Here is a 19,808-nt window from a genome sequence, read left to right as displayed (position 1 = left end):
TTTTATCCTCTTCATGGAAATGTCTTTCTACCACTTAACATTTCCCTAGAAGGTCTAACTCCTTTCTGTATTTTACTTCAAAAAATGTTTATACAGTACATGTTAACTCTGATTCTGTAGTTACAAAAATGACAGAGCTCTTTATGATTACAATTATACCATCAAGTTAATCATTAGCTACCTGTCATGGACCACCACTAAGCGAAAGTACTCATAACTGCGATGGTATAGGATTGACCCCCATTCTGTTATGACTCAAGTAGCAACAAGAGGTTAAAGATATACTTGAGTTCTGGTAATGCGATTGCATTGTGAAAGAAAAGGTGTGGAATGGATCAGAAAAGTTGATCATATAGCATATGTAAGTAATGGTGTGTAATGCAAGGTTCTGGAGTCATCAAAATCATCATAAATTTGGCATAGTCTTGGTAAAGTAACAATCACTTACACAGAAAGATGTATATGGGACAACACACATGGTGTCGGGGCTAGTACTACCCTGATTTTCTTATCTTTCTATTCTCATTACTCAGCCAGTATACGTTTTCTTCCAAAATTGTTTGGCACATGTAATTTATTTGTAATCTTGAACATTCAGTGTGAGTTTCGTTAGATTCTGTGAGAATTCATTTTCTTTTTTTACCAGAACTCAAGTTTATCTTTAATGAGATTGAACCATTGGCTGAACCTGTTATATAGTGTTCAATTTATGATGTCATGTCACACCTCAGATCATTTGTAAAGGTTGACAGGAACTGTCTCCACAATCAATCATATGAGGAATGAAGCTGAAATGCCTGTTCTTATTAAAACCTGTCTGTACTAGTTTGGCCCGGAGGGATTAAACCACCCAGCATGGTCACTGGCAGCTCAGCTTTCAATTAACATAGGGAAAAAAGGATCATGGGGGACCAACGGTCACTGCTTAGGCATTGTTTTCTTTATAGAGGGAGCAAGTAGCTACAAGTAGTACATCGAGGCTTTCAAGAGTGCTCTGTACTGGGTATTGGTCATTTTCTGTTTCATATATTACCACACACAAAGAAAACTTTAACTAATCCTAATAAGGACTAAGATTATTTTAGTATGTATGGCAGGCTCAACGCTAACAGAAGACAGGAACATGTGGGCCTCCAAATAGTAACTGCGGTCTCCCACAGTTTCTAAATTTTAACGGGCTTATGCATACTGAACCGAAAGATTTCAACCTAGACCCTCTAAGATAAAACTTAATATAGAGACCTGGATATGGGCAAAATCCATTACAATCGCCCTTCTCTGTTTATCACTTTCAATGGGTTCGCCATCATGGTTCATTTTAATACACAAACATGCTTAAACTGATACATTGACACATATGTTGTAACATTGTCCTTGATTCTTATTTACCATGCAGTGACGTTGTACAACTGTTCAGTGGACCGGGACAGCTGCAGTCGTTGTCTGTCTCCCGACTTCACTGACTCCGACCTGTCATGTCAGTGGTGTGGAAGCACCTGCGCTGTGATGAACAGCACCTTGTGCACTGCCCCAGGTGTTACGCCTGTCTTGCAGGGTACAGGAGTATGCGCTAATCCAAGAATCACCGATGTAAGTCCTTATACTGGATGTATCAATTATCATCATGAGTTCATAATTACCTCATCTTTTACCTCAAGTATCCTCTTGTGGGAATACAACTGGAGTCGCAAACACTTAAACATACAATGCTACAAATAAAATGGGCATAAGATTTTCCTTGACATTAAGTTATTAAATGAAAAGATATTCTATCAGAGGTATTTACGGTTATTTTCACAGAGTACATAGATCAACATTTATCGTCACTTAATGACTATTTTCACTTTATATCACATTATTTTGTTGAAAATCTGCTGTACTGCCGTTGATATCTCTGCAAGCAGACAACTGTAGGACCAATACTATTTGTTAAATATTAAGGAAAATGGGGGAAATCTGTGGAAATATATGGTACTTCATTGAATCTGTCAAAACAAAGTTGTTCAATGAAACATTCAATTATGATATTCAAACAGTGCTCATCACATATGACAAGTCTCTATACAATTCCATTTTTTCATTGGATGTTACCACCAAATTTTTCTTTTACCGAAGGTGTCTATTCTCATCAAAGAGTTGATTTCAAATCCCCTTTGCCTGTTTCAATCTGCAAGCTTTACTAGTGGGAATCCACAATAAATTTAATGAGTAAGGTGCACAAGATATATACATTCGTCAACATTTCATCTTGTGATTCCAATTGATCAGATTTCTCCAACAAGTGGACCAATAGAAGGCAAGACGATTGTGACAATTTCCGGAACAGACATTGGCCAGTCGGTTGAAGACCTGGTTAGTGTGACACTTGGTGAATCCAATTGCAATTTTACAGACTTGAAGGAGTCATACGACCCAGGAAGGAGGTGAGTTAAACATTCTAATGTTGTCTAAATGTTGCCTTTTCACTTAATTCCCATGTAGGGCCAGGCAGAAGGGGGTTTCTTTCGTTCCGTCTTCTTACTTGTTGTCATAAAAGCTTGTAACATCAGCGCTATTTAATTGTTTTTGCTTCTCTCTCTCCCGCAATCTGTCTCAAGGGCAGGTGATATATTGCCATTCATTTTCTTCCTTCATTTCTTTCTTTCCATCGGCTTACTTTTTGTCATAAAAGCCGGTAACATCAACGATTTTAACAGAGTCTTTTGTTCTTTTTCCCGCGGGCGGAAGAAAGGGGGCGGTTGGCGGTTTATAAAACATTAATTACGGTAGTCCTGAACATAATGTGCAATCTCAACTGTGCAGATGTGAGTTGTGTTTTTCAGTATAAATAATAAAGCAGGTTAGCCTGTTTATAGTCTACTGGTCCAAACAACCAAATTTATACAGAATTACCTAGCGCTAGATTATCTGAAAAGCCCAATTCCACTGCCTGAATTTAGGAATACTTTTGATTTTGTCTTATAAATGCTTTTTATATTGATGACATTGTTATATATTTGAGGTTGATGGTTTGATTCATGAATGGATTGTTATTTCTTTTTTGATACTTTCTATCAGTGTGAGTTGTAGAACATCTGCAGGTCCTGTTGGACCGGCCAGTGCTGTAATTGTCCTATTGGTGAATGGCGTAAGAGTGAATGGAACAGGTGGGCTGAAATTCAACTATGAGGTATGTATAGTTTCCAGGTTTAAATCGCAAATTATTGTTCTTTTGATACTTGTTTGGTAATTAATTATGTTCATATTTCAAAAATTCAGTAGAAAAACATTGATTTGATATCTGCTCTTAGCTTTGTTTTATCACAGATATAGGGCCACGGCTTGGGTTGTGGTAACGAGTATGATTTGGGTTAGGTATATGGTTGCTTCCCGGGTTGGAATTAAGAATTAAATTAGTTATTAGTTGAAGGCAGAGTACATGTTGCAAAGGTAAGGGTTGTATTTATAGTGATCTGTTTTATTACAAACATCATGCAGAAAGGTTGCTGTGTTTCATTGGCGCAGTATTTTACGACAATGTGAAAACAAGTCTCCTTCTGTAGACTACGTTAAAATGATTGTTGAATAATAAGAGTGATAATTGAATTTTTTTTGTCTTGATATTCCTTTCATTTCAGGACCCCTCAATCACCAGCATCTTCCCGACAGAGGGCCTTGAGGCGGGTGGTACCCAAGTGACAGTGACTGGCCAGTTTCTCAATACCGGTAGTTCTATCTCTGCCATGTTCGGGGATTCCCCATGCATCTTCAAGAGGTATGTTACTGCAATGTTGATAATTGTAGCCTTATGTTACTCTTTGTGTTATGCATGGAGTTTTTCAGCTCTTTAGTGCTGTCTTATGGTTTTTGCAGGGTTTGTATCTTCTCCACCAAAACAATGCAGTCCAAAATATAGCAAACCCCTGTCTTTAGTAAAGATAAATGTTTATAATCGGTGCCTCAATGATGTGTCTTTCAACTCATTCTGAATTCTTTACTTTTTTTGTCCAACAAATTGTATTTCCTTTTTCCTAATTTAAAAAAATCTATTTTAAGCTTCTTTGATTATTCTTTTTATTTGATTGACCTGTGGAAATGAAATCTACCTGTACGATATTCCCTCAATGTTGTTCATGTCAATATTATGAGAAGAGCTGATTCTAAAACTACTTCCCTCATGACAACCATCCCTTGCCCTACTACCCTACACAAGCATCCTCCAAGACAGCTACCCAGCCCCCTTCCTCTCCCCTTCCCCCTCTCCTCTCCCCCTCAACAATGACACATTGGACAATTTCCCTATGACATTGGTAACAAGTCGGACAACTGTCACCGTCTTTCTCCAAGTATCTGTTATCGTTATCATGGAACTTGAGGCAGGTTACTACACTTGTGCTATAAAGTTATCCAATAAAGTCTACTACTTCTAATATATACTATTATATCATGCATACAAAATTTATTGGCTTTTGATTGGTTGAGAGCTCGTCATGTGACCAAAATATTTCATCTATTTTAAGGTTGCTCTGAAAAAGTACTATATGAGAGTACTATTTGGGAGTTGAAAAAAATTGTGAATTATTTTTTTTTAATTATTTTTTTTTTCTTTTTCAATTTCTTAATTTAATGAAAACTAGATATTTTAAATCTTTTTTGATAAAAATTGACATTTTTTTTTTTATTTTATTTATTTTTTTCTCCAAAAAAGGGATTAACCATGCCTTCTATTTGAGGTACTGGTTAAAACTATGGGCCTCGGTGACTCCAAAAGTACCATTTACTATTGGAGTCACCTCTTGCGCAAAGTTTTAACCAGAACCTCTCAAGACAGTGTATATTTGTATACCACAGTGACAACCCCAAAAATAGCAAAGTGTCTTTCTTGACTTTCTCATCCATTTATAGTCCTCCCACAAGTATGCAGGGAGTGTGTACCACCACTAGTGCATCTCGACCTGACATGGTCAATCTTACCATGGTCTTTGATGGGGCAACCAGATATTCCCAACAGCTTTTCCACTTCTTGCCGAACCCTGAGATCACCACACTCTCCACACTGAAGACCATCAAGGCGTAAGTAGTGGGTAATATGAGAGGGAGGGACAGACAGAGGGATGGACATAGGGAGGGTGTGAGAAAGAAAGAAAGAACATGAGAAATCATTAACAAATTTAATTCAGGGCATCACGGTTCTAATTAGATTTTTTCTTTCTTTTTCATTTATACATTAGTATAAGATTTTAAATGTTAATTAATCTGTTGAAAATTTATGAAGAACTGGAGGGGGAGTAATGTTAATATGTTATATGAAAACGTGAATATTTTTTTTTAAATAAAAAATGATTCCAATTTGAATTATAGGAGGAGTTTAATTCAGACACATTGTGCGGAAACACACACATGAAAGTTGGACAGCATATGCAAGAAAGGGTTGTGGTGTTAGTTATTCTTAACGCTTCTGTTTCTCCTTTAGCTCTATAGCCTTCCTGAGTAGCCCAGTGATTATTTCCTCTTCCTCTGGCTCACTTCCTTTCTACTGTCAGATAAACAGATTTTCCAACCATTTCATAAATATGAGTGCTTAGTTAGTTAGTTGTAGTTTCTCTTTGACAAAGAGCCATCAAAAGTGACCCTAAATTTATTTGGGTCAGTTACTCAGTGAAATCAATTTTGTTTTTGGTTGGTTTTTGTGTGTAATGTTAAAAGGACAATTAACGTTGCTTGTTGTACTGATAAGAAAATTTGACATCAATTGTTATGAAATGTGAATGTAAATCAAACAAATTGATTTCTTACATTAGATGTTAAAGAGCAGTCAAATACATTTTGTATTTGTACTATTATTTTATTTTTGCCCATACTATTACACATAAAAGGGCTGAAGTTAAAGAAATCTCTCTGTATTGCTGTTCCAGAATCTAAGCATGAGTTTACTATGCACCTTGGTTTTCATAAAGCTCATGTTGATCAAGCAGTATTGTTTATATGAATTCTTTATCAGTTTGTTGCAATATACCTGAAGAGCACATTCAATCTTCCAGTTTCAATTTTATGTGAGATATTTTGTGTTTTTATTATCACTTTAATACTGTATGATTTTTCTTTCTCTCTTTGCCTTCTCTCTGACAGTGGAGGTTCGCGTATTGAAGTTAGAGGATCAGGTTTTGATGTTATTCAGTCCCCTGTCATGAAAGCAACCTTCACTGGAGGGGAATCTTCCCAAGAGGTGAGTTTACAACACACCTTGTATTGGACTTTGTTCTATTGTCCACTTAACAGATTATACATTTTTATTTCTGCATGAGATTTATACAAGCATATGCTTAAATTATGGGTGAATTTTGAAGAAAACAAAAATTTCTTACTGGCAAATTGCCAACCAGAAATTTGGGTGATGATCTGAATATATATTAATGAATGAATTGCCATTATGTTACCAATGGTGAAGGTCGTTTTTAACAAATTTGTGTCCCATGTCTATGTGGAGTATGAAAAATCAGATGAACAGTTTGATTTTGTACTCTTCATCTTTTTAATATGAAACCAACCTTAGGTTTAATTAACCTTGTTGGTTGACCTTTGTGTGGGAGGTTTCCTGGCATTGTTATTGTAGATTTTGGTTAAACTGTGGTTATTATGAAAACATCCTCATTCATATGCTTTTACAAATATGAACCTTATGAACTTTTGAGATGAAGAGTTTAAAATCTATTTTCTACAACCTTACTTTCATGATTTTTGCCAAAATTATGGTCCATTAAAAATTTGAATATATGTCAAGTTATCTTTAATGTTAATTTGAAAACTATGTATCAAATTGACAATATGAATATTTATTAGGGGGTAGAGACCCCTTCCATTCCATATTTTTACTTGTATTTGATTGGTTGGATGGTAAAGAGTGAGGTAGCATAATGCTTTGATCGGCTTTGTTTTTTAATTATTTATGAGTGACGTCATAGTAGATATGGCATCGCACACAGAGTGTACACAGGTGACGTAAGTGTACCCGCTATTTTCCTATCATATACATGTAAACAGTGAAATACATTAGTAGTAATCATCAGTGTTTCTTAATCTCTTATACTTTCCCCATCCGTCTTGCATGAAGAGGGATGATATCACCATCAGCTATTTCTCTCCTAGGATGTTTGGTTCGAGCCTCTTACCCTATTTCTCTGTCCCTCTTTCTTGTTTATGCTTTGTATCCCTCTATTTTCCTATCATATACAGTCAAACCTGTCTATAGCGACCCAAGGGAAACACAAAAAGTGGCCTTTGTAGACAGGTTTGTTTAGTACATGTTTCAATGAGAAACCATTTTCAAGGGTAACAAAAATGTGGTCTTTGTAGACAGGTGGTCACTAAAGCAGGTTTGACTGTATATCTACACAGTGAAATACCAATCATAATTTTTCTTAATCTCTTCTACTTACCTCCCTCCATCAGTCTTGCATGAAGAGGGATGATACCACCATCAGCTGCACGTCTCCCACCCTCCCAGCGGGTGTCCTCCCCTACGTCCCAGTGAATAGCAGGAAGAGAAGAGCCTCCAGTACCGATCCACTGGCTTCTGCTACGCTCTCGTTCATCCTGGATGGATACAACTTCACCTATGGAGAGGACCTGGTCTACTACCCCAATCCTGTGTACGAACGCTTCAGTGATGAGGGTAACGTGCGCAAGTATGAAGAGGACATTATCATCGCGGTGAGTCGAATTTGTTTATTTGGTAGGGATTTTCTTTCCCTCCCCCCATAAAGAAAACAAACATCTTCTATTGACATGCTTTATGTTACATTCATGTTAATTGCATGATTATTTAATGGTGCCTGAATTCATTTCATGTTTTGAAAAAAGTTGTTTAAGTTTAAGTGATCATCACAATTGTACTGGAAAACAAATTCCTCCTTTTATTATATGTTGATTTTTCTATGACATGAGAATCTATGAGAAACTGCAAATTTTCTCAAGTCTCTACATATTATTATTTTTATAGAAATACTTCAATTGGTGCTTTTGAGTTATTTTTCTTTTGCATTTTCCTGAAGTAATATTGTCTTCATTTGCATTGCATTATTTTGAATGTATATTCTGAAAAAATTGGATTTTTGAAAACAATTCCTCGCGTTTTGTATCTTTTTATCATTATGCTGTAGCCATTCCATGTCTTAATTTTTTTTAGTTGATCATAATACAGTGTGGTTCACAATGCAATTGTAAAGGAATCAAAAATACCTTTCCATGCCTTGCGCCTAATGATCATGATTGAATCATTGAATCCTTGATGCTTTGCTCCTAGCGCTCACGATTGAATCATTGAATCCTCGATGCTTTGCTCCTAGTGCTCATGATTGAATCATTGAATCCTCTCTTTCACACAGGGTATGAATCTGGATTTGGCCAGCACCAAGGCTGACGTTGAGGTGATGGTAGGAGACCAGAATGGAACAGTCAGATCTTTGGCTCAAGAATTGCTCATCTTCAGCCCGCCCAAGGTTAAACCAGGCTTAGGAACCATGGATAACAGCAGCAAAGGCATGCCTCTTGTAGTGGTAAGGAGAATGCTACAAGGCCCCTAACTTACCCCCCGTAAAAAACAAAAAAATAAAAAATAAAATGAAATAAAAATAATAATAATAATATTACTAATAATAATTTTAAAAATTTAAAAAATGAAAAAAAATGAAAAAATATTAATAATACATGTTTGGCAAATTTTGGGCTCCAAACACTTCCGAGGGGCTTCAAAGGTACTACAGTGGTAACTTGTTATAACAAGGTCCTTGGGACCCAGGAAATTACCTTGTTATATCAGGAATCTTGTTATACATGTATCAGGGTAAAAAAAAAAAAAGAGGATAAAGAGCTGGGAAAAGCAAAATCACCTTTTTATATCAGATATAATTAGGTGGAGGGCAAGAATCGGCACTTAAAAAAAAAAAAAAATGGCGACCATGTATACAAGTACGACAAATCGTACATCGAGTAGTTGTCAACAGTGTATAGCCTGTTCAAAGTTTGACCTCGGATGTAATCAAATGGTAGAGGATGGGGGTACTCAAATTTGGTTTGGACGGTGGTGTGCCGCTCAAACCTCGAAACCCCTACCCATTTGTAAGGGTTGTTTGGAGGGTCTTTTCTCAAACTAAAGGCCCGTTTTTCAATATTTTCAGGTAAAATAAGGAAAACAAATCACTGAATTTCATTTCCATGACATGCTGAAAACTGTGTCGTAATCCTTACCCTGCTTGAATTCTCCTTTTTCCTTTAGGTCAAGCATGGCCACCTCGTCACCAGGATCGGCTGGATAGATTACTCCGCTGTGACAAGCGGTAATATGATGTTGATCGTCATCTTGAGTGGTGTGGGATGTCTGATCGTCATCGTCGTGTTCATCCTGGTGATGTGCTATGCGTCCTCTCGCAAGCGCTACAAGAACCAGCTTGAGCAGGTCAAGCTGGAGATGACAGAGCTGGAGGATGCTGTCAAGAATGAGGCTACTAAAGGTAGATATATGAAATCAATGGACAATTTTTTTATATACTGTCCAAGGGAAATTGGAAGTGTTTAAAAATTAGGCAAGTTTTCTGTTTGGTTTTGAATGTTTGAAGGATATATCTGCAATTTGAGAAGATGGGGTAACTCTTTCCATGGAGAAGGAGCTACTGTTGGATATGCTCAGTGTGGCTTTCTTGCATACTCTCTCTTTTATGATATGTTACAACTATAACAAATGTAAATGGTTCTTGCCTTACCCTTCCTCTATGCTCTCTCTCTTTCTCTTTGTAAGATTTCTCAATCCTTCTTTCCCTATCCTTGCCTTTTAATTTTCTGTGTCGCTGCCCTGCATTAGATGTGGCCCTGAACAAAATATAATATCTTTCTCCTAAGTACAGCAAATCATGTTATTTTTTTTTCCTTCATCATTCTTCAAATTTTAAAGTTAGTGGTTGTTGTGTATATATAAAAAGTGAACATTATACATAAAAAGGGTACATTGCGCAATCAGGGACACTAATTTTAGATTCACGATCATGCATGTCTTATTCTTCTTTTTATTACAGCGTTCTTTGACATCCAGCAAGACATGTCTGGCATCAAGGACCAGCTGCAAGACCTTGGTGGTATGCCATTCGTCACGGGTCAAGATTACATCAGGAACATGCTCTTTGTAGGACTGGATGTTCAGCCCATGATTATAGACCCACAGGTTGGTAATCCTACTCTAGCAAATTAATTATTGAGTTGAATTGGTGTATTAGATGTAGTCATAGTAATATAAATGATGATGAAGATGTCAGTGATGAGGATGATGATGATGGCAATGATGGAAATAGTGATGATGATTATGATTGTGGTAAATTGCAATGTAATGGTTGTTGTTAGTTTATTATATGATAAAGAGAATTTGTATTAAGTGTGAGTCATCATGAGATGTCATTCTAAGGGAAATCAATGTCTGTAAGGAAAAATCTTTCACTTACATTGTAGTGACTATATACTTCAGCATCGCACTAGTTTTCTATTCATATTTCTCTAGATATATGTGAACTTTGATGAGTCGAATGGGGATTCCTATTTTTGCAGAAATATGTTGAATCACAAATTATAGCTGAATGTATGTTCATTTGGAAATATAACAGCCCATTGTATTAAAGAGAAAATGTGAATGACCCATGAGTGATTGGAGGGAACTCTGTTACTTTTTTCTTTTTTCATTGCTTGATGTAGCGCCCCGAAGAAAACTTGACCAGAGCCATGACGGACTTCTCCAAACTTCTCATGAACAAGGACTTCCTTCTTGTCTTCATTCGCTCTCTAGATGAGGATAAGAAGCTCGCCATGAGAGACAGGTATCTACTTTACTGCTATGATTATGTTACTGCGATACTGCTAATACTGATTTGAAAACATTAGTTTCTTAACAATATGATTAGAAATGTAGAGAATAAAAGTATCTAAATTGACCAAATCTGCCACATGTATTTGACTGATTTACTTTATGCCTTCATTTAAATGACATAGTTTTACAGTTCGTTTGATAATAACATGGGCTGCAACCATAGAGAAACGACTTTCAATTTAAGGGACCAATATTTTGCTGGATACACTTATCTAATACATACAATATCCATGTCTTTCTCATAATGAAGGTGTCATCTGTTAAGAGCCAGAAGGGTGTTAACACTGCAAAATAATAAGAGATAAATTCCTTATGACTCCCAAAAAACAGTGTATATTGTTTTGTAGTGAAAAAAGCCTCCATCAAGTGTGACTTCCATTTATACTGCACTTAAAAAGAATTTGATTGTGTAATAGATCTCAAGGAAGGTTGAATATTGCTCTCTTTTTGGAAGTGTCACATTACTCTTTTTATCTTTCCACTCAGGAATAACATCGCTTCCCTTTTGACGGTCTGTATGGTTCTTGAAGGCAAGCTGTCTTATCTGTCCGAGTAAGTTTATATCTTTCTGTGCATACAAAGTTCATTTGTCTTGGAGTTTATGTATTGTGAAAGCATGAATAATGACATTTTGAATTGTATGGTTCCTGATGGAATTTTTACTGGTCTTGTCACAATGTACTACAGGTAGAGAATCTAGGAAAGAAGTTCATAACTGTCAGCATTTCTTCAGGTTTTGATCTTACCACCACCCCCCCCCCCCCCAAAAAAAAAAAAAAAAAAAAAAAAAAATGTATATTGATGAGGTGATGCATAACATTTTCCACAATGCCTTGAGATAAGACATCTGTGTTTAGTCCAGGAGAATGTTCTCTGTTGATGTGTGTATGTATTCAAACTTTTTACTACCTCACAGCAACAGAAACAATAATAACAACAACAACATCAATGTAAAAAGCTTTATGAAGAGAGAATCTTTATTAATAAATACAAATGTCAGAATACAGCATGAACATTACTTGGTCATATGCTCGTGAGTGTGATCCATCCATTTTATATCTTTCTTTCTTTCTCTTTTTTTCTCCCTAGTGTGATGCTAACCATGATGTCAGAGCAGATCACTAATGCTGCTGATGTGGACAGATACAGACAGCTCTTCAGAAAGTAAGGATATGGCATTATATAGTAAATAATATGATAATTGTATGGGGAATGAGAACAAAAGAGTGGGGAGAAGAGAGTTGGATTTGAGAATATTAAAGTCAATGGGTGGGAGAGATAAATACTTGCTCGATGGTGATTGAGGGGGCAGGAAGTCAATGCTTAAAGGCAATTTCAGAGTTGATGCACAATGGCTCAGTGGTAAGAGCAGTGGTGACTTAATCGGCAGATCCCTGGTTCAAAACCAAGTCAATGCGCTAGTGCCCTTTGTTTGTTAAGGTATCAATCTTCATTACCAAGTCCCTCGGAGAGGACTGTAGCCATTGGTTTCCTCCTGGTAGCTTGCTTACAAGCGAACACATACTTTCTTAGCAGTCTGGTAAAAAAAAAGAAGCATCAAACCTATCATTCCAAATAAATTTGAAGAAATTTCCAGAAGAAAAGATTGGAAGGAGGGGAAAGAGGTAAGTGAAAAAGGAAGACGATTGCTCAATTAAGAACTTTTTTTTTCTCCTGGTAATATGAAACAATCAGCTAATATCATTGTTTGTGTATGTATTTACTTCACAGTGTTGAAAGCATTGTTGAGAAGATTCTGGCCAACTGGATGGCTCTCTGTATGTACAAATATATACAGGTAAGTTTGCATTGTTTTTACCCTATTAGAAATAGTGGTTAATGGAAGCTCATTTATTCAATATATTAATACATATACAATTTTAGTTTTTCTTTCTCCATGCTTTCTTTGATGCAAGACCATATTACATGCCTTTCGGTCATTACATCTATTTAAGAAAACCCTCATTAACATGTGAAAGTTTATCAGTTAATGAACTGTTTATCATACAAAATATTAATTTACCTGATGCTTCTTCTACCCTTTCCTGTCCCTTTTTATCCTACTTTCTGTCTCATCACCTTATATATCTTCCTTACCATCCTTCACTTCCTCAATATTACACTAACATGACTAGTATTTGCTATGCTTTTCTTTTCGTATAGAAACATGTTGCCTATCCTCTGTACATGCTGTATCAAGCCATCAAGTTCCAAGTGGAGAAGGGACCCATTGATATCATCACGGGCCACGCCCACTTCTCACTCAACTACGAGTACCTCTTGGATGAGGATGTAACCTTTGCTGAAGTGGTAAATATCTGCATTTTATTGTTTGTTGGTTTGTTTATTTATTTATTAAAGATGTTCATGCGTGGGTATATAGTCGTTCCTAAAGTAGGCAACTTGGTAATCACTACATAATACTGAGCAAACAGGTATTACACTCCTGTGCGTACGTCTGTGTGCTGCCCTCTTGAGCAAATTTAACAATCAAAACCTTTTGATAATAGTTGTGGTTCTCTCCTTAAACATGATGGTTAGGAAGATTGCTAGATGATCAGTTTAGTCATGTTCCTCTCCCAATAGTACCAGTTTTCCTTTCTGATGTCTGTACAAATTTCATTCAAACATTTGTTCACAGGAAGGATTGAAGGGGGCTTTATGTCAAAGGAAGGGGTGGGAGGGAGACTGGTGCAGTAACTCCAGTGTGAAATAGCTTTGGACCGTTTGGTTGAAATATATTTCTAGAAAAGATAATTTGAAGCAGTTGCATTTGTGCAGTAATATCAGTTTCCATAAAGGTGTTAATTAATAGGATAAGTTCTACAGAATCTCTCCACCCCCTCCCCTAACAAGAATAAAAGGTAGTGTGAGAGTACAAAAAATATATAACTTACAAAGTGTATACATTATGAATGCATTATGAGTGTGAACGTAGATATGTTACCAGTTTGTTAATGATTTTGTTCTTTTCCATATGAACAGGGTCTTGAGGTTGAGAATCAAGTACAGAAGGGAGAGACCAGCACGGTGAAGGTCCTGGACGTAGATACTATCACACAGGTTAAGGAGAAAGTCCTGGATGCTGTGTTCCTTAACAAGCCTCAGTCAGAGAGGAAAATTGCAGCCGAAGTGGATCTAGGTAAATACATTATGATAATAATAACCTGAACTTTTAAGTGGCTTTATGTTACTTTTATCATGCAGTCATGAAGCAATCTAGCTACCTCCTGTGTAGGCCATAAACGTGTGCCAGTGGCGTCACCCAAAGCATTCTTAACTTCATAATTGCAGTGCGTTTTGGTATATGGGGGACGTCTTACCAGGATTTGTTGACAATCTGTTACTGTGTAGATGCCTCCAATTTTTTTGTTAGTGGGGGCCAAATTAGTAATTTTAAAGAATTGATCAGAAGTTATGTATTTTTCATGTAATTTTAATTTGTAAAGTTTAACTTAATATGTAAAACTCATTTGTACTGAAGCTGCCTTTTAAGTGGCTGTCTATGTACTTCATTTGTGCTATTATAAATAGTCAACATTTTGAAGGTGTCTGTTAAATCAGGTAGTATTACATCATAGGTGCAAAATCAAGGTCTTTCTTAATATTATTACAAACCTTGCTAAAAAATCACCCTCGCCTTACATATTTTCAGCGGTGTATAAGGTTGATGACTGTGATCCTTATTTTGCTTCTTGTGATGATTGTGATTTCAATTGAAACTTTTCTGTTCCAGAATTACAAGAGCATGCATTCATATTAACACTATCAACAATGCAGGTTCCATTTGTAGTTGTAAGACATGATTTACATTGATTTTTATGGCTTTGTTCTACACATCTCTTTGATTTGCAGTGTTGAGGAGTGGCAAACTTGGCCAGCTAGTATTAAGAGATACCGACAACACAACAGAGAAGCCAGATGTCCCTAGATGGGCTAAAGTCAATACGATTCAACATTACAGGGTAAGAATCCAGAATTATACTGTTGTCTGCTTTTAACTCTTCTAACTTCAGTGTATAGAGATTCCTATTATATATATATATTTTTTTAATCCCCAAGAATCCTACGTTCAGGTGCATTAAATTTACGCATTTAAGCATCAATGCTGAAGTGGAAATATATAGCAGAGATGAACATTGTGTGATACAAGAGCAGTGGAGATTTTTATTTATATTTCCTATCAACAGCTCTCTAAAGCTCAGTCAAGGCTCTGCTATTTCTAATATCGCTTTCAGATGAGTTATAAATTGTTGTTTCATGATTGTTTCAGATAACTGATGGTGCTGTAGTAGGTCTAGTTTACAAGCAGGACAATCCTAATGCAAGTCTTGCTACTCCCCTGGATGAGGAAACAGAATTACTGGCTCCGAGTCGTAAGTTTCAATTTCAATTTCTCATGTGTAATTGTAAACACAACAGTTGTAAGATACAAATGTGATTGGGATGATTTCATTTTTTCTCTCCATTTTGATGATGAATTGAGAAATTGAACAAAATCAAAACTTTACTGTGGAATGTCTCACCATGTGTGACAATGTTAGACTAGAACATTTTCCTTCAGTTTGGGAATATATGGTTTTACTAAGATTCATAATCATGAAAAATACTGCGAGACTCATAGATCAAAGATTCATGAAATTTTTGCTACAGATTATGTACTGAATATCAGCTTTAACAGAGACTATGCTTTCAGGTTTAAATAAACAACTGTGTCTAACATATTCATTCAATGTGTGCTTGAAAGTTTGTTGTTAATTGTCATAGATTACCCATCTTCAAATGTTATTTACCTGTGCAGTGTTAAGAAACGAGCGTAATTCTTGCAACTTGCCCAATATTTGCCACTCAACCTGTATGTGTTTCATCTCTTTTCAGCTGCAGCCAGTCCAAAGCGGTTCCCTGTAGCTCTGCAGAGGTTCAACACCAATGTAGAGAGTGATCTAGAAGAAGGGTTTCAATTCTATCATATAGTAAGACAAACAAACATGTTTCTATGCCCCACCCCTCCTGTATATTGCTATCAAGCTCTGGTACTTTTTTGTTATTATTATACACTATGATCAATCAAGAAACTGAGCTCTTTTCCTTAAAAAATGTAACCTCTATTAAGGATGATTAAGCTACTTCATAATGAAAATATTGTATGTGAAATTGTATTTGTGTTTTGTTGATAGAAAGTTTTAAGTTGCCCCAAAAACTTGATATTCAAAATATTTCTAACTTGCCATATTTACTTGTTTTTCTATCTCTGTAATGGTTTAAGATTTCACTAATCTTTATCTTGGGTTTCTGAACATTTCAGTCCAACCTGTACGAAGACGATGCAACGAAAAAGACGATTGGTCGCAGAGGCAGATCATCTAGCAGCACAAGAATCAAACATAGGAAGATTAGAGAGATCTATCTTAGGAGATTAGTCTCCACAAAGGTGGGTTGTGTTCCTCTACAGAGTGGTCGCATACAAAGAAAAATAATGGATGTATTTTTTTTCTTCATGTGGCTTAGCATTCAAGATGCAAGTGGTATTGATATGAAGCCATTTTCAAAAGAATGGAACAATCTGAATGAAGATGTTGGAGAACAAACACTTGGAGAAATCCAAATGCATTGTTATGGGGATATTGTTGAACAAAGACTCGGTCTTGACACATTTAAGAGATTTGTTGTCTCTGCGTTCACGCTGATTGGGGTAAGATGTGTACACATGTGAAGACTTCTATTAAAAAATCTTTATGCGAGTGGTTTTCAAAACTGCATTACACACTTGTAATTGCGAAACTGTAATTTTGCTGTTAGTTACATTATATCCAAGGCCTACCTTGCTTTCATACATATCAGAGCTGTGAAAGAGTTGGTCCATACCTCTTTATCACAGCATCTTCTCTGTAAAAGTACATAATATTAACAAAGTTTGTTTAAGACTAATGCAGTTATGGGGTAATAATAATAATCTGGATTTATATAGCACTTAATACGGAATACCGCCTCTTAGCGCTTTACAGAAATTATTACGTGCTGAAAGATAAGTAATAGAGCACTGAAGTGTGCTTACTTACCATAATGCTTTTTATCATCATGAATGTTTTTACATTTGATTAAGAGTGACATGTGATGTCGACGTATCATTGTTTTTAAACCAACAGAAATCCATCCAAACGTTTGTAGACGAGGCCTTGCAGGTGATGTTATCAGTTTCTGATGAGAGACCCCTCCCCAAGTCCCTCAAGTACCTGTTTGACTTCCTAGATCGACAGGCAAGCAGACATAACCTGAAATCAGACACTGCTGAGCTCTGGAAGACTAGCTGGTAAGTAGGAATACTCAGTAGGGGATGGAGATGGTGCACTGTTGTGCGCAGGCTTGAAATCCAGTAACTAGGAGTGATAATGATAATATTGTAAAGTGCATTGGAAGTATTCATGTAATAGACCATATAACAATGATATTAATAAATATATTAGATTTATATAGCGCCATTATCCATTCTATTTAAATGCTCAAGGTGCTTCAAAATATTAGGGAACACATTACACCATGACAAAGGAGTTGTGTACATTTACATAACAAAGAAAGAAAAAAAAATACAAAAAAATACAAAAATACAAAAATGAATGTGAAATATGTTATTGTAGATGATACAAAATAATATGTAGGCAAGTCTGTCAGTCTTAGATTATGAGGAAATCAGATGATATTTGTAGACACTACCTTCAATCTTTTCTATGTTTTGCTTGAAGTCTAAGGTCTGATTGGTAAAGAATGTAAATGCCAATCTCAGTATTTACTCTTGATAATTGACCATCCATCCTTAAACAAAAAGTAGTAGAGGTGTTGTGGTCTAGTGGATACATGTTGGACTGTGGAGCACATGGTTCGCGGTTCAAGTCCTACCCGCGGCACTAATATCCTTTGGCAAGACATCAATTTGGATTTGCCCCTCTCCACCCAGGTGTTAAATAGGTAACAGTAGGAAGGAATCCTTCGAATAACTGTGAGCACCAAAATCGGTAGCCTAGCAGAGCTTGGTAATATTGGAGCTCCTTGAGCACCTTGCTGTTTCCAGATCCATCTAGAGGGTGTTTTTCTCTTGAATAATTATCCATCACTGTTTTGCGTCTTTCTAATGAATTCCAGATTGTTCCCTTTAATGCATGACAACAATCTAGCTAGAAAATTGTTATTGAAATTGATCCTCAATTTATCATTCTTCCCCCCCCCCCCTTCCCCTTCCCCTTCCCTCCCCCTTCCCCTCTTCTCTTCTCCAGTCTTCCGTTGAGATTCTGGGTGACAGTCCTGAACCATCCATCGTACGTGTTTGACATGAGCCAAACCAGGACTGTCGATGCCTGTCTCAATGTACTCACCCAGATGCTGGACAATGCCTGCAAGGGAATCGTACCCAAGTACAACTTTGTAAGTACCATATACCATCCATTTTGATAACGAAATTATATGAAGTTCATAAAACTTGTTCTTCTCATTTTGTTTCCCTACGCCTTTTTCTTGTACTTTCGCGTGTAATGTAACTATTTTCAGTCATATTTTATTTTTAATCTCTCTAATCAATAATGATGATAGATGATGATGATGATGGGGATAACAGTGGTTACAGCAATGATGATGCTCATGATGATGATGATGTATATTACGGGAGTACAAAGAATGCAGGTACATGTATATATCAGGAAATAGTGGACTACAGCTTTAAGTCCTATCTCAGAGACTCAATAAATATATCCCTAACAGAAGTGCCTATTCAAACCCTCTTTATAACAAGACCACTGCTGTCATACTGAGCCATCATGACTACGACCATAACACTTCCTTTTCTTTTTTTCTTTTTTTCTCTCGTATCCCCCTCTCTTCTCTTCCTCTCTTCTCTTTGTTTGCTATTGAACCATGTAGGAGACATCCCCTAGCCGTGTGCTGTATGCCAGTGAACTGCCAGGCTACATCGACATGATTCCAGAGTTCTACAAGGAGATCAAAGAACAACCCAGAGTCAGGCAAGAGGAGGTGGATGAGGAGTTTGCAGATGTTTGTGAGGTAAGGTGTCTTTTCCTTCGTACATCCTGCAGTAACTCTAAGAAACCGACGGTAGATGATTGGTGTTTGAGGAATGATAATCTCTACATCATGCGAAAGAAGATGATATCGGGGGAGATCTACGATTTATATTCTTAGGTACTCAAACACGGAAATAGTTCAAGGAATTTGAAGATTGACAGTAGGCACAAGAGTAATGGTAAATGTAGTGTGATATTAAAAGAAATCTGCTATTATTGCTTGGTAGCCAGTGCACAAACTATGTTGGTAATTTTTACTTCAGAGGGTGTCTCACAATGTACCATGTTTACATTTCAATCATCTGTATTCTAACTTTGTTTCTTTCTTTTCTTACTATTGCAGACATTCCAAGGAACATTTAGTAAAATTGGCACCCTACACCAACTCTATGAGTATGCTAGCAGAAGGAATGACACGGTAAGTCATTATTTCAGCTTTTCCACACTTTTGTACGTTTAAAAAAACCCACCACATCCGTAAGTTACTAATACCTTAGTCACACTAACGCGACCAACACTAGACTGAACAAAGTGACATTACCGGGTACCTCAAATGGCCAATATTGGTAAGGGTGAAGTTGATGTGGAGTCAGTTTGGCAGTTTGACCAAGGTATCAGTATTTTCTTATTGAACTAGTTGAAGTTGACTTCTGTAAACCCAGATTCTTTTGAAACTTTAATGGCTGCTGTTTAAGTGACAAGAAACATTCTTGATTTACTAATATTGGTACAAATTTAGAAGTTTTTGTTATTGCAAAATTTTGAGGCATGATACTTTTATAAATCAGAACCATACGCAGTAACAAAGACAGTGGTAGTGCCAATTCTTTCTTTTTTCCTCATGAAGTGTCTGA

At 36.5% G+C, this 19,808-nt stretch overlaps 1 protein-coding gene across 1 annotated transcript in view; it reads left to right on the top strand.

The window, feature by feature from the left end:
- The window catches only part of LOC580553 (plexin-A2), a 68,713-nt gene that overhangs the window by 43,280 nt on the left and 5,625 nt on the right, over positions 1-19,808 (top strand). Inside the window, exons 13-36 of the mRNA XM_030972951.1 lie at positions 1,397-1,590; positions 2,269-2,423; positions 3,058-3,169; positions 3,618-3,754; positions 4,885-5,052; positions 6,109-6,205; positions 7,429-7,689; positions 8,364-8,534; positions 9,254-9,488; positions 10,047-10,192; positions 10,714-10,835; positions 11,372-11,437; positions 11,975-12,049; positions 12,617-12,683; positions 13,049-13,195; positions 13,871-14,027; positions 14,741-14,850; positions 15,159-15,261; positions 15,764-15,858; positions 16,191-16,316; positions 17,032-17,195; positions 18,154-18,301; positions 18,794-18,934; positions 19,298-19,372. Of these exons, the coding sequence (XP_030828811.1) occupies positions 1,397-1,590; positions 2,269-2,423; positions 3,058-3,169; positions 3,618-3,754; positions 4,885-5,052; positions 6,109-6,205; positions 7,429-7,689; positions 8,364-8,534; positions 9,254-9,488; positions 10,047-10,192; positions 10,714-10,835; positions 11,372-11,437; positions 11,975-12,049; positions 12,617-12,683; positions 13,049-13,195; positions 13,871-14,027; positions 14,741-14,850; positions 15,159-15,261; positions 15,764-15,858; positions 16,191-16,316; positions 17,032-17,195; positions 18,154-18,301; positions 18,794-18,934; positions 19,298-19,372 (3,272 nt within the window). The remainder of the gene's footprint in view (positions 1-1,396; positions 1,591-2,268; positions 2,424-3,057; positions 3,170-3,617; positions 3,755-4,884; positions 5,053-6,108; positions 6,206-7,428; positions 7,690-8,363; positions 8,535-9,253; positions 9,489-10,046; positions 10,193-10,713; positions 10,836-11,371; positions 11,438-11,974; positions 12,050-12,616; positions 12,684-13,048; positions 13,196-13,870; positions 14,028-14,740; positions 14,851-15,158; positions 15,262-15,763; positions 15,859-16,190; positions 16,317-17,031; positions 17,196-18,153; positions 18,302-18,793; positions 18,935-19,297; positions 19,373-19,808) is intronic.

The sequence above is a fragment of the Strongylocentrotus purpuratus genome, unplaced genomic scaffold (genome assembly GCF_000002235.5).
Source record: "Strongylocentrotus purpuratus isolate Spur 01 unplaced genomic scaffold, Spur_5.0 spur5_scaffold_6, whole genome shotgun sequence".
Classification (NCBI taxonomy): domain Eukaryota; kingdom Metazoa; phylum Echinodermata; class Echinoidea; order Camarodonta; family Strongylocentrotidae; genus Strongylocentrotus; species Strongylocentrotus purpuratus.
Note: the sequence above shows the minus strand (reverse complement) of the source record. Positions and strands in the feature narration are given on the sequence as shown.